At 39.4% G+C, this 27,597-nt stretch overlaps 2 protein-coding genes and 1 long non-coding RNA gene across 4 annotated transcripts in view; 1 reads left to right on the top strand and 2 right to left on the bottom strand.

The window, feature by feature from the left end:
• LOC141743883 (uncharacterized) overlaps window positions 1-2,546 on the bottom strand; it is a 66,441-nt gene extending 63,895 nt beyond the window's left edge. Inside the window, exons 1-2 of the long non-coding RNA XR_012587237.1 lie at window positions 2,413-2,546; window positions 1,431-1,534 (exon numbers count right to left, since the gene is read on the bottom strand). This is a non-coding gene — a long non-coding RNA (uncharacterized LOC141743883). The remainder of the gene's footprint in view (window positions 1-1,430; window positions 1,535-2,412) is intronic.
• An 83-nt stretch (window positions 2,547-2,629) lies between these two features.
• SCOC (short coiled-coil protein) lies at window positions 2,630-6,444 on the top strand. Of its 2 annotated transcripts, none has more exons than XM_074588921.1 (4): window positions 2,630-2,711; window positions 3,249-3,320; window positions 3,416-3,499; window positions 4,067-6,444. In XM_074588921.1, the coding sequence occupies exons 2-4, from the start codon at window positions 3,299-3,301 to the stop codon at window positions 4,207-4,209; spliced, it is 249 nt and encodes an 82-aa protein (XP_074445022.1). In that variant the 5' UTR covers window positions 2,630-2,711; window positions 3,249-3,298; the 3' UTR covers window positions 4,210-6,444. The 2 variants fall into 2 exon arrangements, with proteins under 2 accessions (XP_074445022.1, XP_074445023.1); XM_074588922.1 differs by having other exon boundaries at window positions 2,674-2,711; window positions 3,246-3,320.
• Window positions 6,445-8,313: 1,869 nt separating this feature from the next.
• Window positions 8,314-27,597, bottom strand: part of CLGN (calmegin) — a 31,071-nt gene continuing 11,787 nt past the window's right edge. Inside the window, exons 5-15 of the mRNA XM_074588920.1 lie at window positions 26,248-26,389; window positions 25,336-25,417; window positions 22,330-22,522; window positions 20,285-20,474; window positions 18,051-18,164; window positions 17,275-17,431; window positions 16,078-16,293; window positions 13,651-13,770; window positions 13,325-13,469; window positions 11,128-11,237; window positions 8,314-9,415 (exon numbers count right to left, since the gene is read on the bottom strand). Coding sequence (XP_074445021.1) covers window positions 9,335-9,415; window positions 11,128-11,237; window positions 13,325-13,469; window positions 13,651-13,770; window positions 16,078-16,293; window positions 17,275-17,431; window positions 18,051-18,164; window positions 20,285-20,474; window positions 22,330-22,522; window positions 25,336-25,417; window positions 26,248-26,389 — 1,550 coding nt within the window. The 3' untranslated portion in view covers window positions 8,314-9,334. The remainder of the gene's footprint in view (window positions 9,416-11,127; window positions 11,238-13,324; window positions 13,470-13,650; window positions 13,771-16,077; window positions 16,294-17,274; window positions 17,432-18,050; window positions 18,165-20,284; window positions 20,475-22,329; window positions 22,523-25,335; window positions 25,418-26,247; window positions 26,390-27,597) is intronic.

Raw genomic sequence — 27,597 nt, 5'->3', positions numbered from 1 at the left:
TGTGTGTTTAAATCTGGTAACGCATCAGGTATTTAGAATCCTGGGGTTGACTTCTTTGCACTGGAAAATAGAGGGAGGGTTAGGAAGGCAAACCTTTTTAAGGGAAAGCAAGATGAGCTAGGCATAGGCATCCTCTCTGTGGAGTTTGCACCCAGCAGCATCAAGCCAGCAGTCTTCGTCCCTGGTCTGTGCAGACCATAGCCAGGTCACACAGAAACAGCTTCTAAATGCTGGGGCCCAAGAGCATGGGCCAGTCGTACTGTCTCAGATACTAGGGTAAAGGGATTCATATTAAGCACTTAACAGTAGGAAGATGCATTGTGTGAGATCCACTATGTCTGAGTGTACTGCGGTACAAACCTAAAGAAGCATCTGTGCAACTCTTTAACACTAACCTAGTAACACACAGCACTAGACTAAAGGCGCCATCTGTTCTCTGCTGACAGCCTCTCTGCCATGCTAACAGTGGAGGCTCAGATAAAGACAATTGTCTCTAAAGGAAAACCAAAAAACCTCCCACACAGGTTAACTTCTGAAAAGGAGTTTCAGCCTGGTGCTCAAGCCCAAATTTCCAAGTTAAGAATGAAAAGAAAATACTACAGTCAGAAACCACAACCATGTGAAGTAGAACGAACCCTCAACAGTATGCATACTGAAAATGGAAACAGTAGGTAAACCACCAACTCTTGTTTGGCTACGACAGCATAGGAGCCAATATGCCTGGTTTCCATTCTGTCCCATAACTCAATATCAAGGATTTTACCACTTTGCTCATTTTGGGGCAGTTTAGACAATAAACTGCAAACGTAACACAGTGAGCAAAGTGGAATTTCTGCAGCAGAGAGGTGCATTTCCCCAAGATTAGCCCACAATATTTTTTTTCTCCTCTTATAGTATAAAACACAGCAAGTTCTTTACCAGGTAAGCAAGCTCTCCATACATCTGTATCCACCTGCAGACTCTGGCCACATTTTTTCATTAATTGAAGTACTGGAGACTGTCTTGCTAAAAAGAATTATGAGAACCTGTTGATTACCAGGCTTGCCACATAGCGAGTGCAGCAAGATCACAACAGAGTGACAAGCACCTGTCATTTTAAAAACAGCAATCAAGGGGAGTTACGAACAAGCTCCTAAAACCCAGCTACTACCTGAGAGGACAGCTTGCAAGAATTAAGCAGGATTACTGGGTTAAAAATGCCTTTTGTAGAGAAGGTGATATACTTTTAAGTAAACCAGCTAATGGAACTGAAATTGACAGACTCATTTTCCAGTACAAACAGACTGCAAGACTCTAAAATATGTTTTCATAACTGGAACAGCATTCAGTCTACTCTGAATTTATGTGATTGGGAGGTTAAAAAAGTTATTAACACAATGTTAATAATATTGTGGAGGCACCCAGAACATGTAGATATCAGAAATACATACCTTCTGAAGTGTATTAAAAAAATACAGTAGAGGGCACATTTCCCAAATGCCTTTATCTTCCTGAGTATCTCCGCAGCAGCAAATTATTTATTTTGGAGGTATTCCTGCAACATACGGATATGGTATGGATATAATTCACTGCAACATATGGTCCATGCAACATAGTACCTATAAAACTACAAATCATACAGTGCAGGCATTTCAGTAAAGCCACTAAAATTAGCTCAGGTCCTGTGTGTTGTCTTTACTGTGGCTTGTAGACTGTCCTATGAGGTCCAAAGGGAGGAATCACCCTGTGCAGCAAGGGTTATTCCCTCTAGGGAACCAGGGAAAGAACACAGAAAGAGGAGTGGTGGTCTGGAGCTACTGAGCTACTAGATGAGACTTACTATGAAGTTACTTGGGTTTCCACGTGATATGATCTATAATGCTGTCAGATCCAGAAGAAAGGAGCTAAATCACAGGTTTCTTAGCCTTGACACTGCTGTGCAGAAGGATTATCGATCTGCCAGAGTGGAAGCTCCACATACCAGCACCAGAGGGTCACTCACAGCCACAGGCACGCTTGGTTTTCTCTTGAGGTTAGAATCATAGAATCACCTAGGTTGGAAGAGACCTTCTAGCCTCAGAGAAAACAGAGCCCAAGCATCAACCTAACATGCCAAAACCACCACTAAACCACGTCCCTCAGCACCACATCTACCTGTCTTTTAAATACCTCCAGGGATGGCAACTCCACCACTTCCCTGGGCAGCCTGTTCCAATGCTTGATAACCCTTTCGGTGAAGAAAGAGGTTCCTCAGGCTTATGCCAGCCTTCCTAAACCTGAAGGAGTTAGGTGCTGGGGAACACCTGCCTTTTCTTAACTTCTCCTGAACACGACTCAGGGTTGAGGACCACCGCTCTAAACACCTGCCCTAGGAAACGAGCGCGAAACGAGTTTGTGAGGAAAACACTGATATTCATTTAATCGCGTACTTACTAGTCACTTCCATTATTTTACCCGCAACTCGGTGGGATTTAAGGGGACTAAACCCGCCCGTGAGGCGGACAAGGTCTGGGCTGCGACCGCTTCTCCCGCCCGCCCTCAGCCCGCCCTCAGCCCGCCCTCAGCCCGCCCTCAGCCCGCCCTCAGCCCGCCCTCAGCCGCACGCCGGGGCCCCGCCCCGCCCCTCGGCCCGCCCATTGGCTAGGGCAGCCCGCTGCGCGCGCAGGGCCCGCGGCCGGGGAGGTCGGCGCAGGCGCAGAGCGAGGAGCGGGCCGGGGCCGGGGCGGCGGCAGGTGAGGCGTCGCGGCGGGGAGGGCGGGCCTCGGAGAGGATGCTGTTGGCCTCGGCAGCGGGCCCGGCGGAGGGTCCTGCGGGGAAGGGCCCTGCGGCGCTGCCGTTCACCGTCCCTGCGGCGGGGATGCGGGGCGAGGCGGGGGGGGCTCGGCTCGGCGCGAGTGGAGCCGGAGCAAACAGGCCCGGCCCTGCAGGCCCAGGGCCCCGGACAGCGGCGGAGGCGGGTGGGCTTTAATAGCCAATTCCAGAAGGATCGGTGGCTAGAAGGCGGCAACGTGTAAAATCGGTTATTTTATACGTTAGGGAGTCATCTAGATCAGCTGTCTTTGTAAACTGAAGCATAGATACCTGAAGAATTATCTTCAGATACCAAAAATAATTGATGAACACTAAAAAAACCCCGTTGTTCTGGCTTAGGCTTCAGTGCTGGCTTTTCAACACCAATTAGAAAAATGCATCTAAAAATCCAAATATAAAGGCAGTTTCACTAACAGCTGCCTCAGTGTTCTCTTTTTTTTTCCCCCCTCCTTAAGCAGAGCATCTCTCAGGAAAACTCTCCTCAAAAGCGGAAAGAGCCTGTTCTGCAATGATGAACGCCGACATGGATGGTATAAGTTCTTAACGTTCTTGTTATTTTTTTCTACTTAATATAATTTCCAGCTGTTAACAAAGGTTGCACTAAAACTCTCATGATTTTTTGCAGCTGTTGAGGCTGAGAATCAGGTGGAATTAGAAGAGAAAACACGGCTTATTAATCAAGTTTTGGAACTGCAGCACACGCTTGAAGGTTAGCAGTTTGACACCTCAGATTTTTTTACAAGCAGAGAGTCATAAGCAAAAGAAGAGACTTTACTGTTCTGCCCTACCTTAGTCAAAGTGTCCAGAAGTATGTCACTTATGCAGCTGAAGGTACATAAGCAAGGTCTCAGAACTGTTAATTTTTTTCCTCTTTAAGCAACATAATGTGCGCTTGACTCTCATAATACACTTCAAGCAGAAGGGGCGATACAGTTAACTTCCCCAGGCTCATTAGTTGAAATACACCTTTGAGCCTGCTCATTACCAAGTAGTTTAGTTTGCAATAGCCTAATCCAAAAAAATTCAATAAAAGACTAAGGATACAGACTAACAGTAGGTTTGTTTAACAAGTTTGTCAAAATACTGTACTACAAAATAATAGAGAAAAATGGTCTTTAAAAGAAAAGGTGCGAGTAGCAGAGTGTTTTATAAGATAATACCTTACGGCAATGTTTCCCACATTAAAAGTGTGAATAGTTTGATGTAGGCACATAGAACATATTTGTTATTGCATGCAATAGTGTCTAATATTTTTCTTGTACTATCACCTTTGCAGATCTCTCAGCACGAGTAGATGCTGTTAAGGAAGAAAACTTGAAACTGAAATCAGAAAACCAAGTTCTTGGACAGTATATAGAAAATCTGATGTCAGCGTCTAGTGTTTTCCAAACAACTGACACAAAAAGCAAAAGGAAGTAAGGGTTGACTCACAGATGATGTCATTGTATTGCTGCTGTCTTTTTTTGTTTTAATTGACATAAGCTACATGAGCTAAAATACCTTAGTTTGTGGCTTTACTGGATACCTGAAGAGTATAAACTTTGGTGATAAACAGAATTAAGAACATTATCATGAACAGGAGACATAAGTTTGTGTATTGTTAAGATTAAGGAATGTGCAAATGTAGTGTAGAGACTTACTAAACTTTCATACTTGTTTTAAAAATGGGCATATCTTGTTAAAAATTGAATTCAGTTTGTCAGGTTAAACAAAAGTTTGTTGGCGCTCTATGAGGTCTTAGGGTAGCACTCTTGACTTGCAAAATAATACAGTTATAATATTGTGTTGAAACCTCATTTAAGAAAAATATTCAAAGTCTAATATCATCACCTTTTTCACCTCAAATATATTTAGATTACTATATAGTTCTTTCCATAGCTCTGCAAAGCAACTTTTAAACAAAAGGCTATAAACCAGTTAAGAATTTCTATGAAGCAGTAACAGTATGACATTATTTGCAGGGCTTGAGTACAGAAAAACACTTAAAATTTTTTGGGAAGGGGGAGGGTAAGGGAAGAGGATCAAGGAACTTACATCAGGGAAATACCAAACTGATGCAGTATCAGAGTGTTTGTAGTTTGTAAGATGTACGCTTCAGACTATTCTCACTTCCCAGGTTCCTCAGAGAACGATCAGGCACAGCATCATGAGGTATGGTCTTCCCGAAGTTTTTCAGTTGTGTGATGAAGAGTTTTTATTTATAAAATCCTGAGTAATAAGCTTTACAGAAACAGGTGGTCAACAGTGTTCCTCATGCTCATTGTGAACAATCTGCAGTGAGGAACCGAGAACAAGTCTTTCCTCGCCACCTTTTATTTTCCTCCCGAAGTGCCAAACTTGTCTTTGCTTCAGGCCTTAGAGCAACTGTTTTCCTGCCCCACAGCCTGCGCTTGTGAAGTACCTCTTGAGGCACTGCACAGAAACATCTAAGGCAGAAGACTGCAGTGGAACAAAGGTGGCTTTTGCCTTTCAGATCTTTGCTGCTCTGAGCAATGCCTCGTGTCAAGGCATCCTGTTTTTTTTCACTGGCTTGGCTGTTTGTTAGCAGGTTTTGTAAAGGAGCTCAGCCCAGATTATGGGTCTGAGCACTTCCCAGAGGTGACGTCTAACATAATCAGTATTAAGGGAGAGCAGAAGCTGAAATACAAACACTGTAACTTTTAGCAGTACTCAGTTGCATCTCTTTCATCTTGCCATACAGCAGCACTGCAGACTTATTTATGGACATTACCTAGAACTGAGTTCTCTCTCTTCAGTAGCGAAGCCATTGTACTTTACCTTTTAACAAAAGGAAAGCACTAGTTCAAGAATCTCTTTCAGCCTTGCTGTGATGAACTCTATAAAATAAAGCTGCAGGAACTGAATGAGTGGATAAAATCCCTCTCAAACCCCAAGTTCCTTGGCAGCTAAGCACTGCTGTGTCTCAAGTGTAAGCTGGCATTGTGAGGTTTCCCCACCCGGAAGGCAAGGTCTCCCATTTCTTCCCATTTAAGAGGGCTGTACAGCACTCACTGGAACATCAGCAAAGTCAAATGATTGCAAACAAAGCACCAATGGTTCGGTCTGAGGGCTGTTTAGAAGTTTGAGTCAAGAAACCTGATGATGAAAACAAGTTTTACCCACCAAGGCACAAATGGCTGATACCATCTGTGTCATGGGGTCCTGTAAACATCAAAATTTATTTTTAATCTTCTATGAACTACTCTCTCACTTTACTGCCTACCTGGAACTCTAGATTTATCCAAGAAATGCTAGAAGGTAGAGTAGATCACATGGTTAGTCCAGGGTTTGAGCATTAAAATGAAAAACAATCACACTAAGCACGCGACTTCTAAAGATTGCATTGCATTACAGCCATCCTAGCTTTAAAACCATGTCACTGCACATCTCCATCTGCATTGTAGGAGATCAAGTGGTAACAGAGCATGCGCTTGTTACACTTCAGCAATTCCCCAAGATCAAGTAATCTTAAAATCATGATTTTGTATTGTAAGACTGGGTAGTGATATTTTATCTGTCGGTGTATATATAATAGTCATTTCAGCTATAGACCATTTTACATCCCACTACTGTGGCCTTCATTTAACTTATGAACATTTTAAAGATGTTGTATTTCTGACTTTACACTAAATAAAAACTTTTTATTTGTCTCGATTAGTTTGGTTTAACATTTGTAAACCCTAAAACGTCTCATAACTATCTGTAGTCAAAAGGTGACAAAGTAGTAGGGGTTGCCATCATCTTAAATTGTTTCTACATAGCTGAAGTGTCTGAAAGACTAGATGTAATTAGCAAGTATTAACAGTAAACCTGAGTTTATTAATCTATTTTTAGCAAGATTCCAGTTCCTGACTCACTTTGTATTTTCACCCATGAATCTTACAATTCTGTATATTTTTCTCTTGTGGCTAAAGAAAAAAGGAAAAGGGTTGGTAGAGTGCATCCAGTCTTGTCAAAGCTGAAACTTGCGCCTCTTCATGTGGAAGAGCTTTAAGGCAAGTTAGAATAGATGAGACTTTACCTTTTGCTACACAGGTAATGAGCACTACATTAGACAGAAACCAGAATTACTTCATCATACCTTCATGAAGGTGGAAGCTAACTGAGGAGTAGCTTCAGTTGTAATTAAATACAATTGGCGTCAGTCCTACTTATTCTTCCCTGAATAATGAAAAGTCTCAGTCTGGGATTTGGTGTCCTCAGTAAAACCCCACTTTTATGGAGCTACAATGTAGCCAGTGGGAGTGCAGGCTGCAGAGGCCCGATGCTCCTGGTGTTCCAAAGATGACTGACAGTCTTAACAGCAAGGCATCCTGGAACTGGATTACCATTAGTTTGTTAATTTCAAAGCACCTTCAAGCAGCCATTGATAGCAAGATCAAAGATTTTTCCTGAAATACCTGTTCAGATATAGATGGACTACACGCAGGACCTGCAGGTGAAACCTCAGTGTTACAAAGTGTCAATGGAAGGGGGTTCCCCTTTTGCCTGACTTTCTCCATGCAGAGTCTCAAATCCCCAAAGCTCTGGTATTTCTCCCCTAATTACTAGCATTAAGACTATGTCCAAGTAAGCTGACGCGCACACTTACTGATGTCTTCTATCTCCAGGTTCCAGGTAATCGAAGTCATTAAATCAGTATTAAAGTGAGATGGGCTTTGCAGAGTCAGTATTCCTGCAAACAGCACCCTTGAGTCATGGCCTCACAAGACCATTTTACTCATAGTAAATGGCTCCTTATTTACTGAAGTGAGGTACAAGCAAAGGTGTTGATGGGACATTAATCAAGACTTTATGGGAACCTTAAATTCAATGCCCTAAGGGAAGACTAGCGTCCCCTGAGGGGTGACCAGTCCCTGAAGTAACTATATCACACCAAAAAAAACCAAACAAACCCCAAACAAACAAACAAAAACCACCCCCCAAACCCACGCCTAAATGCTGCAACAATTCCAAAGGACTGTTACCAGACTCAGACAGGATTAGTTGAAAAAGAATGCCAAAATGCTCCCCGACAGCTCACAGTAGCTGTTACCAGCAGGATGCTGCATTGGCAACAACTTCTATCTGTTGCTTGAAAAGTCAGAGGCAGGGGGAAGGGTCTGGAGTCTTCACTTCTTACCTTTTGCATGCAGACCCTAAATAAAGAAGAGGGAACTTGCATTTAACTTAAAGAAAAAAGAAACCAACCCAAGAACCAACAAAGAGGCCTTTCCACGTAGTTCACACAAAATAAAGTCCAATATAATTACTTTTGAATGCTTCAACACAAGCACTTAAAGACACTGTCTTCTTCATTAGGGTTAATTAAGCATTCATTTCAGACTTCTGTGGAATCTTTGCTGACTCCATTTGCTGTGAAAATATTTCTTTTTTAAGTGAACTAGCATCTTGTCAGGCACAAGGAAATCTGTTAAGTACCTTATGAATTAATGTACTTTTACTTGTTTTTAATGTATGACTGCATTTACCTGCATTTTATACCCTACTAGTATTATAGGCAGCTGCCAAGCAGCAAGAGGCTTCTGGTGACTGCAGTTTTATTGTTTCGTTTAATATACAGCTGAACTTTAACAAAACAAAGATTCTTTTACAATACGCAGTTTATTTAAACTATATTATGAGAATGTCCAGTTACTCACATCTGTAAAAAACTTAATCCATCAAAAATTCTTATCTATATTAATAAATTTCATGTTAAGCAAGAATTATTAAATATCTTTAGGAGGCAATGTACACTTAGCAAGTATTCTATAAACAGAGGTTATACCACTCTGGCTTGGAACATGAGAACTATAAAAGTTTGAAAAAAGTCATCTGTATATCACTTCTGCAGATTTGATATCTGCGTCCAAAAATAAAACAAGTCACATCAATTACCACTTGTTCTATGAGTATTCTATTTTAAAGTATCTCTTAAAAATAAATTACTGTAACCAATGTCTAAAGTGAACAGGTGACCACCCATGTAACAAGATCAACTAAAATAAATAATTTACAATAAAAATTGTTGCTAGCACTAAAACCATCTTACAAACCCAATTATTGCGTTTAGGTCCGCACAGAAAAAAACCCACCTTTTCTCTTAGCAACGTGAACTGCTATAGATGCTACATCTTTACTATCATCCTCTTTTAGCTGAAAAGTATAAATAGTTAATTTCGTGCTAGAGCTGCAAAAATATTATAATTTACTCATGTTTTTAAAAAATATTTAGAGTAAGCTTATCTCCAACTAATACTAATTTCTAGGAATCTTCAAACCTTAGGAATCTTCACCTTAAAATCAGTTGGCAAATTTGTAATTTCACTTTTATTCTGAATTCGAAACATCAGCTAACTCCTCACAGATAGTGTTTCTCCTTAAAAGGAATCAAGGTAGTTTGGGAAGGTTAAAAGAGGTTAGAGAATTAAAAGAGGAGGTTAAAGAGCAATGAGTCCCCCTTTTTCCTGCAAATCTCAGGAACTTGCACGCTGTTAGGCCCACTGAAGCGGATACCAAAAGTTACTATTATCTAGAACTACAAATACTAGCTTGAAGTAACTCAGTCCTTTCGTACTCTTCTTTTGCGCACTGATTTCAGTGGACCATCTCCAGAACCTGTGCTTTCATCAGCTTCTTTCATCTGAAAAAGATAAAAAAGTAAAAAAAAAAAAAAGCCAGCATTAAAATTTTAAACCAATTTTAACTGAATTATTGAGGCTGGCATGTTACTTTACTACTCCTCCTCCTGACCCCCCCAATCATATTATCACTAAATGCAACACTTAAGTGATAGGACGTTTTTTTTTTTTCCCATAATATTAATTTAACAATAAAGTGAGTAGAAGACTTTTTCCTTTTTATATTCAGAAGGAAGAGTATAGCACATATAAACTGATGTCAGAAATTTGGTTTTGCCATTTATTCACTGTTTTAAAAGCGGTGACTTTTTAATGAATTTAGCAACTTCCTTAAAGTGCATCTCATGCTAATTTCAATTTCCACTTCTTAAGCAAAAAGCATTTAAAACATTCTAAATGCCACCTTTGGAAAGCTACAAATAGAACGAACTCTTCTTAAATCAGATGTGTTCTTCTCAGTGTAAAAGCCATTAGCTTAGAGGCACATGCAAAGCCTTTCCAACACGAATGCCCTTCTCAGACAACGCATTGCTTTGCACTGTCTAATGGTAAGCACCTCAGTCAGAAGGAGCCAGCTCACAGAATGCGGCACAACCTGAGTGAGAACATGGTATGTATGACATCTCCCACGTAGGTCACTAGCCAACCCATGACAGAAACTTCTACACCCTGAAAACACCCAGAGAAGAGCAAGCCATAACCTTGTTGCGATACTGTGTAGTGGCATACACACATTTGGATCTTGTTATTATTTTCACAGAAAGTCATATGTATTTAATGGAGTTCATCAGATACTATATTCCTAGTTAGATGTACAAGGAAAAATAAACTTCTTCGAGGAACAAGAGGAAGTATTGAATAAGGTGTAATTAATGAAGAATTTCAGAGCTGGAACAATGCAACCTCATGCAAGGTACAGTTTCCTAGAGAAATTTTATATGAAAAGGAGTTAACATTACATTAAACAACTCCCTTACTCTGCGAAGGGACTCATTTAGGGAGTGACAAGCACAAGATGACCAACAGAAATACTGTGGGTGGATCTAAAGTGTTTCAGACATAGCAGAGTTTCTCAATGAATGGATAATGAGTAGTTGATGAGCAAGAAAAGCACACACAAATTCCATTCTACAATGTCATTTTCTGAAAAACAACTTATAGATTATCTGGTGACCGGATTAATCTGCACAAGAAAAATGAAACTGCAGGTGCTGAATTCAAAATCAGTATGGTCATTTTGCTGAAAACCTTATTTTGTAATTAAAAAAAAAGATAACTGAAAGCTTAAGGTTCTTCTAGGTCTTACTGAAAAGCTATTCAGTTAGAAGCACATGTTCCTTCAATTAAGTAGCACCATAAAAAGAGATTGACATCTACTGCAGCATCCAAATATTCAAGACTGGCAATCATTTAATAAACTGTTAAAAGTTATACTCCTAAAAAAACATTTCATGTTTAGAGACCTGCATGATCACTTCTAAACTATATCTGTATTTTACAATAAATATCACCTTCTAGCCAAAATTACATAGGAAGAGACATGTTTCACAAACCTATACAGAGCATTTGAGCTGTCAAAGTCAAATAAAAACACATCCCCACTTCATGATTTGTTTTATAACTCAGAAGAAAAGCTCTTGTAGGTAACTGGGCTTAGAAGTGCAATGTTGGACAAGGGCAAGGAGAAAATAGAGGAAAACACCCCCAAACCTACCTCATCTTCTGAACCAGATTTATTTGACTTATCACCTTCTTCTTGACTTTCAACTGCAACTTCATTTTCTTCTTCATCATCATCAATATCTTCACCACCTTCACGATCATCTTCAAAAGAAATTAATTTTACTTTATAAACAAGACTATATTAAAAATGTACTATATCCAGACACACTAGTAAGGAAAATAAGCCAATTTCAGTCTTAGAATGAACTGCTTGTTTACAGTCACCTCTAAAACCAACTCTGTGATAGAGAGTAAAAGACTCATGAATTAGTATAAATTGAGCACTGTTGGATTTAATAACCAATTTTAACAGCTTCAGCCTAGCTTCTTTTCACAACGGTACATGTGGTCTTCAGACTTTTAAGTGACCGACTAAAATGACAACCTTACGTTGGTTTCCTTTAGGGAAGTCTTTAAATCCACGTACTGTATTAATTTTGAGACCGGAGTCCAAAATACGACAACTCGGGTATCCCAAATCTGCTAAGTCAGAATTTAGGCAAACTACAACATTGCAGTCATCCACCATGGGCGACACCTACATGCCAAGGGAACTCCTCTTTTCAGCAGGGAATTCTTCTGGCATACTGTTTTGGTTGAGGGATAAGCAGCTCTGTGCTCACCCCCTTCTTATGCATTATTGGAATGCGGAAACTAGTCAGAAAAGCACTGTACTCCCCTCAGCTCACTCGAAGTTTGCACTACATTAGGATAAAAACATTCACAAATAGCAGTAAGCTTTCTATGAGATGTGGCGTCAGTTAGATCTTTGAACTTTCAGGCACTGGAGAGGAGAAAAAAAAAAAAAAAAGAAAGAAAAAACCTGAAGGAAAAAAAAAAAGTACCTTCTTGTTTTCCAAAATTCCCTGGACAAACTATAGGCTAAGCAACACACAGGCGGTTTCTACTTTCTTACTGAGGCCATGTCACTGTACTAAAGAGCAGTGTTTGCACCAAATATTGCGAATTCTAGGCTGCTCTCTGGTCAGCACATGGGTTGCCCTTCTAGGGTAACCAACTCCCTATATTTGGCATATTTTGTGAAGGCCACAGACCCAGCTGTTTTGATTTCCACTTTTAGGTATATATGTACGCCAACAACATACTCAATTATGTAAGTACTAGCATGGGAACATCTGATGCTGAATAAATTTTTAAGTCATACAGGCAGAAGCCACCACCACTCATGGAACACAGTGGAGAGACAGGCAAACCCCACAAAGTTTCAGTCAGTAATACAAAGTGATGTCAACACTAAGGAAAAAAACCCCAAACACCCCAAAACACACACCCCATGAATGTCTGCTAGGTTTCTAACTTTCCTTGCCAGTCACTTTGTTCCTACCAAGGAAGGGCAAACTAAGAGGCAGAATCTTGCAGAGGTCTGAGGCTAAGGATTTTCTCGTGGAAGTCAAGATATGCACTCTAAGTTAGGAGGTTTGCTTTTTGTTCATTACTATAGACTCAGGAAAATGCTAACAGAACAAAGCCATACTTGAATAGTACTAGTAATCTTTGACACAGTAACACGAGATGATTTTATCCTGGGATGCCGAAGTATAGCTCAACCTACAGAACCATTGATTCCTGCCTTGGGGCAGCAGGACAGACCTGTGCAGGCATGCAGTGCATTGCTAGAGAGCAACACAAAGGAAGCAGCAGGCTTCAGTATTTCAAGTATACTGTATTTTCAGGCTTTAACAGGAATTATTAAAATCAGTGACCAACAGCATAGTTCAAAGTACAACCCCCCCACAGAGAAGTAAGCAGAAAGACTTATGTTAAAGACCTAAAGCTATTCCAGCCACATATTAGAGACAACAATGTGACTTTAACCACTTCAGGTACGTGCATCTAAACCATTCAAATGTGTTCAATATATGGAATATTTAGAAGGGAGAAAATATGCATCACTGTCTACAAACATAAAAAGGGTGTCAGAAGCACGTTAATTTCTTGGAAGTGAAAAAATACTGAGGAAAGCCTTACTTTCTGCTTGTACTTATCGAAGAGCTAATATCCATGGAATGCCAGGCGCTGGAGGTTGTCAAAGAAAAAAAGACTCAGAGCAAGGCAGGTTTTGCATATTCTAAGGTAACTGGTTGTAATTATTGGTAATGCAATCCATGAACTAGTCCTATTTAGGTCTTTATGTTTAATCAAACTGCAAGCTGGCCTGCTCATCTTACCATCTTCAACAGTATCTTCATTTTCTTTTTCTTCTTCTAATTCTATTTCATCATCATCTAACTCTTCTCTCTCTTGTTTTAGTTCTCCCTTCGTAATTGGCTTAGATATATCAGTTTTTTTGAAGTCAATATCTTCATCTGTTTTCTACAACAAATTAAAAATCAATTTACATTTAAACTCAAATTAAGAATTAAAAACAACAGCCACTGCAAGCAAAGTAATATCAATGGTACATTAAATGTGCGTATCGTTGCACAGATATTAAGAGTTTTCAAATAAAGTATTAAGAATAAAACCAAATAAAAATATAGGAAATTTCTCTAACCTTTGCTGGCCAGCAGAACAACACACCTAGACCAACAGGCAGAGCTAAAGTCAAGATGTAAAGAACCCAGAGCCATGGGTGGTCTTCTGCAGCAGTCACCAGTTGACTAAACATACCGGGCTACATTAAAAAAAAAAAAAAAAAAAAAAAGAGAGATTTTGCATTTACATCCCTCTCAACACATCATTAGGTTTATAAACTATACTGTATATATACATTAAGCTTTATGTTGCCCAAAGAAACCCCTTCTTTACTTTTGCTTTTTAATGACTGAAACAATATTGGATTTCAATACAAATAAAGTAGCAACTTGACAGATTGCAAATAAATAGCAAGGACTAAGTAAGAAGGAACAAGCCTGTTATTCCAAACATACTAGACTGGCCACTAAAAGCGTAAAGTTGTAAAGTGACATTTGGAGTCTTGGCAACCTCACATTTTACACCCTTCTGTCAAGATTAGGCTGGTCTGTATACTAAACAAAAGACACATTTTTTCCTATCAACCCCTCTCCCTTCCCAGAAAGGGAAGGGAGAGAGAATAAGGGAGAGACTTATGGGTTGAAAAGAACCAACTAAACCAGCTTTAATGAAGTATTAACAATAAAAAGACAGTAATATTAATAAGAAGATAATGAAATACGTACAAATATATACAAAACCAACATCGAGCTCCCAGGATGACGGGAATCACACCACTGGCCAGCACAGGGACTGGGCTCAGCAGCAGATGGGAACTGGAGTCAGAAACGCAGGGATTGGGACCAAAGGCAGACAGACAGAGGCCTCCTCGGATGCCGGCCACTGAAGAGAGAGGCTGACCCCTTTGATCCCTCAGCTTTTATACTGAGCAGGAGGCAGATGGGATGGAATACCCTGTTGGCCAAGTTTGGGTCACCTGCCCTGTCTGCTCCTCCCCACAGGTGCAAGCCCTCTACACTCTTCTACTTCTGACCCTCCAACTTGGTACACAGCAAAGTGAGCTGACCTTGGCTGTCAGAGCAAGAAGCATAAGCAAGAGCCTCTCTGCATACCATTCCTTGGCATTAACTATAAGCATCAGACATTATCACTGCCAGAAGCAGACAGTGTCTGAAAAACATATAATTAATTTCAGAGAGTACCGTCAGTCAGAAGAGACTTAACAGAAAAGTAAAATGACTGAAAAGAAAGTTGGTTTTGTTCTACCCCAAACCAGGACACCTTCCCAGCTACTGTATTTTTCCTCCGTGCCGCGCTAGCTCAGCTGAAAGCTTCTCAGAGCTCATCAAGAACCTCAGAGCAGCAGCCAGCCTTCTGAAGAGCAATGTCTTGCCCCATCTGTACTACCATCTTCTCTCCTTTGACAGACAATTATTCAGGGAGTAAGCTGTCCTCCCAGACCAATTCTGACTTAAACAGTAGAAGTAGGTAGGCAAGTGCCTGGTCCAGTCAGACCTCTGGAAACAGCACACCAGCAACTAAAGTAGTAAGTTTGAGAGGCAGAGTGGAGTGAGGGGTCTCAAGGGAGTATTTTTTGCTATTGTGTGTACAGTTAAAGATGTAGATCCAGACATAAAACTAAACATTTCAGAAGAGGGCAAGGTTTTAGAAGGAGGTAGCTTTCCTAATTGTATGGGCAGATATGCTGTTGCTACTTGCTCATCCTATGACAAACAGCAGCTGTCAGGAATGGGCCACATTTGCCACCAACCCATCGTTTCTTTCCCCACAATTGCAGCCCTGCGCTTGCCACTCAAAAGAAAGTACAGGACTTTTAGAAAGAAACTGTAGTCAGTAAAGGCAGCCACTAGAGGGGCTCATGACCTCGTATGTCAGGACAAGTTCATCGCACAGGACAGGAAAGAGAACGAGAAAAAAACATGGCAGCTGGGCAAATGCAGTATACAGACAAAATGCAGATGCACACACAGAAACAGAAGAACAGATGCAGCTCCATAAACATACGCGTGCTATTTTAAGAGCTGCATAATATACATCTAAGCAGCCAAAGGCTGAAAATTATTAAACAGAAAACACACAGGACTACTTATCCATTCTTCATGGGAGGGAAACATCTAAAGAACATATATAATGAGTTAGACACAAGTGAAAAGAAAATAAAGTAAGGGAGGTCTTTGAGTGTAAATAACAGCTTCCATGTGCGGACAGGTACTGAATTGCTAGTATTACTGTGAACAGCAGAAGATTCATTAACTACAGTGAAGCCAATTTCTTGCTAGGTGTTTAAGTAAAATGTTGTGCCCTTTTAATTTCAAGAGGATCTTGATCTGGAAAGGTAAAAAGCCAAAACTACAATAAAGAAACCTATCATAGTTATTCAACAAGATTATTAATTGCAGACAAATTAATATTCTGACAGAAAATGCTTCCAACAGCACATCATCTTCACTACTTGTGGCTATCAAGAACACGGTAAAGTTTGTACCTCATTAGCACTTGCTACTAATTTCTTCAAGCCCCAGCCATCTGCTGCCCATCGATCTGCTACTTCTTTTTCTGAACATATAATGAAGTTATCAAAGTAGATATCGGACGTCATAGACCAGAGTTCTAAACCAATAGCACTGACAGTGGTCATCTCAAATGGGTGAAGATCTTCAAAATAGTCTGGGTTTGGTATTTTCCGAGGGCTCCAGATTCCCTTTTAACGAACAAAAATGTAATCACATTATCTACACCTTACTAAAAAAAAAGAAACCAACAACTGTGAAACAAATTTTAAAATAATTAGAACTTCCCAAATATTTTAAATGCATTATTTAAAAAGACAAGCAGTAGAGTTTAACCTGCATAAAAACGGAATTGGAAATAGCCTACAGAATTTTGGCAGATGGGTCTCGGTTTTCTGGCTTGGGCAGACCTCTTAAAATTTTTCTTTTTGTTCATACAGGGTTACAGTAACAACTGACTGTACAAAGCATCTCCGGTCTTCCTGATACTGGTGATTCCAAGCACAGTCTCTGTAAACTTCCTAGAGTAAGTCTAGGAAACAAATTTCCTAATGCTGCAGGAAAATAAGACATTGGTATTACTTCTTACTCTATTCTCTCCTTATGTAATATATATTTCTGGCTTTTGTTCATCAATATAGCATACACATTTTTGTGAGGGCACTGGTCAATATTTTGTGGCCAGTGATGGAATCTTCTGAGATAAACATCTATTGCCTGGTGGCCTAAGACTGCAGGGGAACTACATCCTGTGATCCACACAGTCCCTTCCAGTGCGTGTGTGTGTGTATATATATAGGTATAAAAAAATTTGTTCATTTAGAAAACCCACACTTAAACCCCCAACAAAAAGAGAAATATTTCATTAAATGATAACGTAATTCAGAATACAATTCTACAGACCATATTAAATAAGTAATACCAGTGTAAGTCGTTGCAAAAAGCAACTTTCAACAGAGAAATCTTTTTAATACAGGAGGCCTATTTTCCAGTATAAAGAAAAAAAAAAGCAAATTAAATACAAAAAAAGCTCAAAATGTTTAGTGTGGGTACTCAGACTCATTCTAAAATATAAATATACTTGAAAAAACCCTAGATAAATCTACTACTTGGATTTGCCTGCTCTGTTGAAGTCTGTACCTTTTAACAATGACCTACAATATTGCTATTACCTGATAGTTAGGATTATCTATCATAGGTGCTTTCCATTTTCCTTTATATTTTGGGTTATTCTTCATGGGACGCACCCAGTGTCCACAACCAGGTGCAGTCTCACACTTTGGATTAGGGATCTGAGGGGCTTCCCACTCCCCATCCATTTCTTCATCCCTACAGAAAAAAATATTATTAAAATTACAAACAACCAATTTGAGACCCGACTGGTCTGAACGCTAGCTGTCAGTCTGAAGTTAGGGTCCACACACATTTTGCTGTAACAACCTCAGAATTTTGACCCACTCACAAAACTTTAGCCAACAGTATAAACACTTTTTTTTTTTTTTTTTTCAAGGAATGCTACATTTTACTTTTTTTAAAGGCCACACGTTCATAACTACCACAGCAACTGTATTCCTGCATCTGCAGACAGCTTGAAACACTCCTCCATAAGATGCTTAGAGATCGCTTTGAGGCTGTTATATGATGATTTCAAATTATCAACTTGAATTGTTCCATGGTTTAACACTGTAGCAAATTCATTTTCAAAGGGGTCTTTCATATTTTTTTTTATACCTTCAGAAAACAAAAGGCAATTGACATGTTCATGTTCTTCTAAAAGCAACCCCTAACCCAACAAGTATTTGGCCATACCTTACACATTCCAACTTACTACCTCAAAAGGCAATGAGATTTGGATTGACTTCTGATCCACAACTCATAATTTGCCACGGAGAATAGGCAAGTTTATCTACAAGACATGTTAACAATCTGCACTTGATCAAGTTCTTACCAGTCCTTTGGTTTTTTTGCATTAGGGTCTGGAACATACTGTGGTTCATCATCAAGCCATCCCTCAGGCTTAACAGCATCAGGATCTTCTATTTTGGAAGGCTCATCTTCGTCCCTTCAATTAGAGACTTATGTTAGAAAAATACATCAGCCTGACATTGAACCAATGTTCTGTTCAGAGGACTGTAACTGGCAAGAAAGGGATGATTTTCAAAGGTACAACACAATTAGACACACCGATCATGAGAATCAGACATCCAATTATCTGTTTATAAATATCTGAATTATGTATTCCAGAAGTCATGGCAGTCTGGTGAAGTCCCCACTCACTGGAAAAGGGGAATCATCATCCCCATTTTCAAAAAGGGAAAGAAGGAGGAACCAGGGAACTATAGGCCAGTCAGTCTCCCCTCCGTGCCCGGTAAGATTATGGAGCAGATCCTCCTGGAGGCACTGCTGAGGCAGAAGAATAACGAAGAGGTGACTGGGTACAATCAACACAGCTTCACCAAGAGCAAATTGGGCCTGACAAACCTGGTGGCCTTCTATGAGAAGGTCACAACACCAATAGACAAGGGGAGAGCAACTGATGTCATTCACCTGGACCTGAGCAAAGCCTTTGACACTGTCCTGCACGACATCCTGGTCTCCAAGCTGATAAAATATGGGTTTGATGGATGGACAATTCAGTGGATAAAGAACTGGCTTGACGGCCGCACCCAAAGAGTGGCTGTCAATGAGTCCATGTCCAAGTGGAGGCCAGTGACAAGTGGAGTCCCTCAAGGATCAGTACTGGGACCGCTCTGGTTTAACACCTTCGTCAGCGACATGGACAGTGGCATAGAGTGCAGCCTCAGCAAGTTTGCTGACGACACCAAGTTGTGTGGGGCGGCTGACACGCTGGAGGGAAGGGATGCCATCCAGAGGGACCTTGACAGGCTGGAGAGGTGGGCCCATGCCTACCTCATGAAGCTCAACAAGACCAAGTGCAAGGTCCTCCATCTGGGTCGGGGCAATCCCAAGCACCGACATAGGCTGGGCAGTGACTGGCTTGAGAGCAGCCCTGAAGAAAAGGACCTGGGGGTGCTGGTGGACGGGAGGCTCAACATGAGCCGTCAGTGTGCACTAGCAGCCCAGAAAGCCAACCGTATCCTGGGCTGCATGAGGAGAAGTGTGGCCAGCAGATCGAGGGAGGTGATCCTCCCCCTCTACTCCACCCTCGTGAGACCCCACCTGGAGTACTGCGTCCAGTTCTGGAGCCCCTACTACAAGAAAGATATCAACGTGCTGGAACGTGTCCAGAGAAGGGCCACGAGGATGACCAGAGGGCTGGAGCACCTCTCCTATGAGGACAGACTGAGAGAGTTGGGGTTGTTCAGTCTGGAGAAAAGAAGGCTCCAGGGAGACCTTACAGCGGCCTACCAGTATCTTAAGGGGGCCTACAAGAAAGCTGGGGAGGGACTTTTTAGGAGGTCAGGTAATGGTAGGACCAGAGGGAATGGATTAAAACTAGAGATGGGTTGATTCAGACTGGACGTTAGGAAGAAGTTCTTCACCATGAGGGTGGTGAGGCACTGGAACAGGTTGCCCAGAGAGGCTGTGCATGCCCCATCCCTGGAGGTGTTCAAGGCCAGGCTGGAAGGGGCTTTGAGCAACCCGGTCTAGTGGGAGGTGTCCCTGCCCAAGGCAGGGGGATTGGAACTAGATGATCTTTAAGGTCCCTTCCAACCCTAACAATTCTATGATTCTATGATATTTACATTGTTTCAAAGTACTACTTAGCCCAGAAATTGCTGCCATCAACTGGCAGGTGTCAGTCAGGTCTTCCCATTAAGTTTTTCCTTCCTCTTCTAGAATCGCAGTATGAACAGCAGTTCACACAGAAGGAAGTAGAAATCATTGAATATAAATTAACACGATATGGTGGGGAAAAAAAAAACCAAACTAAACACAAAACTTTTTTCCTCATCTTTCAGGTACAGTAATGTTAGTTATTAATTGCAACCATGAAGGGTAAAAAAAAAAAAAAATAATCAAAAAGTACTATTATTTCTTTCCTTAGAAGATGACCAGATCCTTGTACCCACCTCAATTATGTTTACAAACTTTAGCACTTTTAGTAGTGAAACATATCCCAATTGTCATTACCAAAAAACCAAAATAAAACCAGTTAAATCTTTCAAATTAATAACCTGCACTTAAAAGGCATCGTACAGATAAAAATGTTCTCCTTACCAGTCATCTGGTTTAACAGCATTTGGATCAGATATTTTTGGTCTCTCATCCCAATCTTCAGGCTTCTTCTCACTAGGATCCTCTATTTCTTTGGGAGGGTTTACTGGAGGAACCATATCCTCAAGAAGACTTCCTCTACTGACAACCGATTGGTCAATTAACATTTCAAATGTATCATCTGGTTTTAGCACTAAATTGAAGAAATTTGTATTAAGGAAATACGGAAAACATTAATGTTACAAATATCTTTAACCAAAATCTATATAATAATCACAGACTTAGACAAATAACAGCAAAGAGGATCCTCACTAGCAGAGCAGGAGACAGACTCCCCACCCAGGTACTGGATCTGGACACAAAACTTTAAAGTTGCTACTGTGGAGATATATGACCAGTATTGGGCCCCCCAAAATGAAACCTCTAGCAAATTCAAGTGCTGAATCACATCCAAGCACAGCGTAAGAGATTTTTTCATAAACCTAGCACTTGGTCAAAATTCTGCTTTATTTATTTATTCTAAAACACAGGCAATAAAAGACAAACCTCTGCCCCAAAAGGCATCTCTGCTACCAAACTACAGTTTCACACCTGAAAGCACAGAAACACAAGAACTGTGTCAGTAACACAGCTGAAGGATCATCAAAGCAATATTTTCTCTGATTGAAACCTGACAGCCATTTCCCTCAAATGCCAGACTAAGAACACAGGAAATTATCTTCAAATGTTTAAGTATTTTAGCAAGTGTGAGTAATTGAGAAGCCAGGGGCAAAGAACTGAGCACTGTCAGACTTGGTAACAGACATTGTATCCAGATCCATTTGTAATAACCAATAAGCACATTTATAAGTGCTTAACAAGTATATTCAAATGTCCACTCAACACAAAGACTATTAATTCAATATAAATACTATTCCACTTTTATAAAAAAAAAGTGATGAAAACCAGAGTAACAGTCTTACACTGACAGTTTGATAATATCTAATGAAGCCCTTGCAGCCTAAGTCTTCAACAGTATTAAAATATCCATAAATGCAAAATTTAAATCCCCAATATCACTTTAAATGCAATACAAAGAACTGATTTTTAAACTTATGTTATCAGTCACATAATACATTAGAATCACACAGCTGTACGGAGTCTATTTGAACAGTTACAAACAGAATAAATGCAATCTGAGCTTAAATATCTTTAATCATAATTTCTAATGAACAGCTCAAACACAGAAACACATACATTCCTTTACCACAAGAATAGTTTTTTGTTTCACTTACGCCAATTATCTAAAAGTGCAAGTTTGCTATGGCACACTACTGTAATTTATTTTAAAGAACAGTTAAGTTTGCCCATGGCACAGCAGTTGCACGTGCCTTCCATTATTATTCAATGGAAGTTCAAAAGCGCAGTCAACTTTGCTGGATTTGCAGTATGCCACAGATTACCCGGTTCTTCTCTGATTATTTATTCTTCACCAGGAATTAGAAAAAGGGGGGAAAAGAACACAGACATTAAACTTTCATCTCTGCTATACCGTTCACTGGTACGTAAAGAGATGTCACATGAATGAAAACCAGCCCATATTCATTCATCTTCAGAGGATGTGGTAACACATCCGTTCATGCTGCACGTGCAGGGGTTACTGAGAACTCTTCACATGTGGAGGAGAGTTGTGTGCGGCACGCTGCAGATTTAACTGAATTCCTGTGAACTCTGATGCCTTCCTAGAATACTGGGCAGTTGTGGGTTTTTTTTAGTACCTTCCTTAACAAGTATTTTTATCATGGTAAGTACTGAAAGTATTAATCAATTCCTCATGTTAAAGGCTGGCCAGGGCTGATACGTTTTTTTCAGTAATTTATTATTAAACAGCAACATTTCAAAGCCACTTTTATGTCCTGCAATTAAGCTCAGTCATTAGATCATTTAAGAGCTGGCCTTAAATCATTTAAGCCCGAATCATTAAGCAACCACCTCTCAGAATTAATGGACTATTACAAACATAAAAGCAGACTCCTTTCCAATTTAAACTTATAAAAATTTAACAATACCAAGAGTATATAGATGCGTCTTCTTGTCCAAATAGAATTTTTTTAGGTCTACATCAGGACGTTTTGCATGTTTTTCATCATATTCTCCAGTTTTAGGATTCTTATGTCTGAAGATAAAGTGCAGTTTGTAATCTTCTCCACATTTATCTGGTCCAAACATAATAGTATAAGGTGTTTTGTCAAAAAAGTATTCCTGTAGAAGCAAGAAAGCTGAGCATGTGTTATGCTGTACATTTCACAAAGTCATTTTGGGTACTTCTTTTCTGGGTGCTGTGGCATACAGCATAGTTACCTTTTTCTAAAAAGCAACTGAAAACTGCTAGGGTAAGTGACGAAAGGAACTGAACAGTGCTCTTGAGTTGCTGAGTGCTCTCTGTTCTCAGGGAATGGCCTAACCATAGAGATCACATAAGCCTCTTCAAGGGAAGATGAATATATTTGTTTAGACCTTACCTTTATGTTAAGTGGAAAAGCCTGTCACAAATCAAAACACCCAAATACCTATAACCTTCTACAAACGTTACACTAAAAGATGGAAGGGAACTAATTACTGTTCTTCACATCAATTTCATTTTTCAATAAAGATAAAAAAACCCCAGGATATTATTACCCTGTATTTCATCAGCCTTCTTGCTCCATATTAAATAACAAACAACCCTGAAAATACCAAATATTGTTCCTCTTCTTCAGAGTATGTTGCAGTAAACTCTTGAGATATGTCAGTATCTTTCAACTATTTATACGATTTTTGTATTTGGAATATCCAGTAACATGCTGCCTTGTATTCATAAGCAAGTGCTTGAAGGAAGAAGTCCACTTGATTCCTAGAAGTTTTCTTCATGAAATATATATTCTGACATAAATGTATTGTTTGAAATGAGTCTGTATTTTTAAATATTTTGAATGCAAAGTAAAACATCTTCACTTTATGCACTACACAAGCGCGTGTATTTTAAGTCTGGTCCCTTTTACAACATTCAACAGTCTTAGGAAAATGTCACTGCTAAGAATTAACGATAATTAACTGACTATTCTAATAGCAATAAGTATATATACAGCATTGAGACATGTCCAATTTTAAAGTTAAAAAACAAGACAGAGAGAACATTGACTCTTTTAAGTCACCTCATCACACACAGTGAAACTCCAAAAACAGTACAGAATGAGCTGTGAGCCAGGCCATAACCAGGCAGATTTTGCATTTGCCATCTTCTGCTTTACCTTCTAATAAGGTAACAAATACTGGAGAATTACAGTTTCACGTGTAATTGAGCTGAGTATCTAGGTCTCAAGCCTTCTTTTAAAATGTGAAAACTTTTCAGTTTTACTATCATTTACACATTTTTCCATTGTGAAAGATGCCATGCCTCTACGTCCTTTCCTGCGGTCTGTACTTTTACTACTTATCTATTGGTACTCAGGTTACTTGAGCATAGAACACACGCTGGCATATAAACTTTAGGAAAAAAAGAAGAGCATTAGAAGTTGCACTAAAACTTTTATTAATACAGCTTAAAAATGCTTACAAGCAACTTATGTGTGTTGCCTCTTTCAGAGGTACGTATTATCCTTGTATCTCATTAAGAGTCCCACTGTTAAGTGACTCTTCCTGACCACTGGTTTGCAGGTCAGGTCAAGCAATGGCTTGAGCCTGTCCTGAGCAATCTCCTCTTCATTTTGCACATACAGCGGGCATCACACTTCACCTCTGTTCTCCTCAGTACTTGAAAGTCGAGGTTATGGCCTCATGGGTCACAGAGGCAGCAGTAAGCACAAACCTCTCAGGGATAAAAGCACAGATGAAAAATCTTACACAGAGAGGAAATGATGAATTCTGCCCATACTCTTATTAAAGCTTTTTTCCAGACTGTTCCCTACTGTTTTTTCCCTGAGCTTGCCTTTCTAGCTTACCAAGTCTTGGTGAACAAATAGTATAGCCTAATGCATCTCAAACCCAACAAATTCTATAGCCTATACAGGTTGTAACTGTGATTGTCTTGCAAACTTCTGTCACTATACTACTGAATGTGGGCTCAACAACACCAATTAGCCACAAACCTGCAGCGGTTAGAGCAGTCAGCCTTTAAGTGGCCACAGCAACCTACGTCAGAATTTTAAGTACACTTATCCCTTCACAACATTTGAATTGCACAAGATCCTAGGCCACAATTCACTGCCAGTTGTTAACATAGAGGAAAAAAAAGTTGCTAAAATAACCTCCCTCAGAGGCTAGACAGCTTATATCTACACCCCAGCGTACTGGCAGAAATACTAAAAGTGGCAACAACCAGTTCATGTGCCAGAACAGGATTTTAAGCAAGAAATACCTGATTGCATTGGCATAGTAATAAAGAGTTTTGCAGACAAGCTTACATCAACATATTGAGAAACAATCTACAAAATGGTCCAATATACTAAGGCACTTTTTTTTCCACACTTGATCATTCAGACCTTTTCCTGGGAACAGAGATTCTCCAACACTTTCAGTTTTTAAATCCAAGTCACAGCCCTTTCTAAGATGCCATGTAGTAAGAAAACCCAACCGTGTTCCACAAGTTAGACATTGAGATTCTATGGCTTCTATTATTGCGGAACGTCAGACTAAACAGATACAAGAGTCCTTTGTCCTGGATATAGGACATTACTCGTGCAGAGCTAAGAGGAGTATATTTATCACAGCAAACTGGTCATTTTAACCTTCTGAAATTCCTATTTGGAGATTTCTTGTGTCAATACAGATCTTAGTAGTTTACTTTAAGTTTTGGACTACCTATAAGTTTTATTAAAATAAATGGAAATTATAAGAAGAATAACTCCAAAGGTTTTGTGTATATATAATCAACTATATGCATATTATTCTCTTGCCCAATCTTCTGTTTAAACATTTAGGAATATTTTAAGAATTTAGGATGCATTAGGAATTAATTGCTTATTGACATTTCACATGAACAATTATGCGTTCCTCAAATGAACAACCAATAGCAATAGTTAAGTAAGAGGACATACCAGATTTAAGTCATCACTACTAGAGAGAAGTTTAATATATGCACCACCACAGTCAATGCCTTCTTGAAAATTCACTTCATATCTGGACAAAGAACAAGTTAAAAAAAACATTCCGAGTATCAGACAAATACAAATTAAGTTTTATCTGCAGTTCTAATTATGACTACATTACGGCTGTGTATTAGTCACTACTGTCAAAACACTTGTACATGACCAAAAAGGTTTTGATTTCCACACAAGCTAATATAGCAGTGATGTCAGTCAAAAAACTCCATGGTAGCAATTGCTACAGTTGGTATCGCCAGTAAGAAAAGTTTCAAGGTGGTATCGACCAACGTGCAAACATCAAAGTGAAGCACAAACGGCCAAGAGTTCTAAAAAGTTTGTGCTGTCTCTGAAACTGCCCATATGACAGGCTGAATTCAGCCAGAGGATTTATCTGGATATGTCTGTTAAGTACAACAAAGCAAATCTGAATATCAGAGAAAAGTAGCCAAATTGCCACAGTGCACCTCATCACTAATGTTGCTATAGTACATTCAAGATTCAAGTTGGTTTTACGAAGCTATACAGAAGTATTCTGTAAGTGGAAAAACACTGTACTCAAACTACATACGATTTAGCTCTTTTAGAGTAAGACTGAAAATTAATTAGCTTTTTCAGCAATCTTGTAAAATACCACATTTCTGTCCAAAAATATTTCACAAGAGTTTAAATATCACTTTTTAACACTCGTACTACAATCTTACTTGATTATTAAATCATTCATACTTACAGTTTTGATAACTCTGGATATGATAGGTCAACGCTATGTGGAAGTCAGTATTTTTCTACAGGGATTCACATTACTTTCCCGACTTAAAGATTTTAGTAATAATAAATAGTAAGTAAAAAATCTGAGGGATTACTTACTGAACAATCAAAGGTTTATTATCAAAAATAAATGCTTTTGTTAGCATAGCTGATATTGCATGATGCTTTGCCACCGATTTTAACACTAATCCTCTGTCTCCAGGCACTGTGTTTTCTTTCAGCTCTTCTACTTCCCATCTTCCTAAAACACACAGACAGAGTCTTTGAAAAAAAAAACGTAGGCTGAAGTAAAGAAATCATAGCCTTGTTGAAAGCAAAGAGTTAACAGCCAATAAGGACTAGGTGCCAAAGCAGGGAAGAAATCTTGACATATGATGCAAAGAAGTTAAACAATAATCATCCAATTCATTACTGGTAATTCTACCGTGGATGCAAAACATTACTCAAGTCCAGCTTGCACTTCCCCGAACTAACTACTCTACAGCACTCAAATACAAAATAAAATAAAATAAAATTCATGCTACACAAATTTGCTGCTCACATCTTCCTATTAAATCAGTGACAGAATCTTTTAACCAGCACTTTTCAAGAATTAGAAACCACTAGAATTCCAGCTCCACAGTTAGATGGTAAAATAAAAACTGTGTCATGCCAACGATCCATCTAACCCAATGTCCTGGCTCAGACAGCAAGAAGGAAAGAAACCTTAGGGAAAAAGAGTGCAAGTAATTGTAACAACAAGAAGTGACAAGCTATTTCTTTTTTCTTTCCCCAAGTAACTGTTTCTACAGCAGTAAAAATCCCAGTTTCATAACTGTTATAGCCAAAAGAAAGAAAATTATCAAAGTTTGAGTTTTATGGACTCAAAAGTAGGAAACAGTAGTAGCCATGGACTCCAAAGTACGAAAGAATCCCATCCTTACCATAATCCACCCTAAACCAGTGAAATTGAATAGGAAAATGTACACATGTAATAAAAAAATGTTTTTACATCACAAAACTTAATTAAGTTTATTGCACAAACCTGTAGCATGTGTGAATATGGATTTCTGTTTAATTGCAATATTGTATGCAAGAATCAATACATTTTAGATATTTTATTCAAGCCTAAAGCTTCCATTGCTACTGTAGAGACTGTTTCAATGCTCTGGTTCATATTTAAGGAATTTTATTGTAAAAATCCAATTCAGCCTTAAGAAATCGGCAGATAGTTAAAGAGATGCCTACTCTTTGGGTATGCATAGCTCTATATAGAAAAGCCCAGTTCCCCATTTCAACAAAAAGGTATTTGTTCTAGCTAATTAAGATAATGCTAGCTTTCGATATTTGAAAGATAGCACATGTGTAAAGCACACGTTATTCCTTGCTCTTCTCCAATATTACAGGAATCTCCAAGAAAACTTTAATATTGTAGATCTGTATCTTTAGCTTGTGGTATCCCACAGTGCC

Source organism: Larus michahellis, chromosome 5 (assembly GCF_964199755.1).
Source record: "Larus michahellis chromosome 5, bLarMic1.1, whole genome shotgun sequence".
In the NCBI taxonomy this organism is placed as follows: Eukaryota; Metazoa; Chordata; class Aves; order Charadriiformes; family Laridae; genus Larus; species Larus michahellis.
This window is presented reverse-complemented; position numbering and strand designations above follow the sequence as displayed.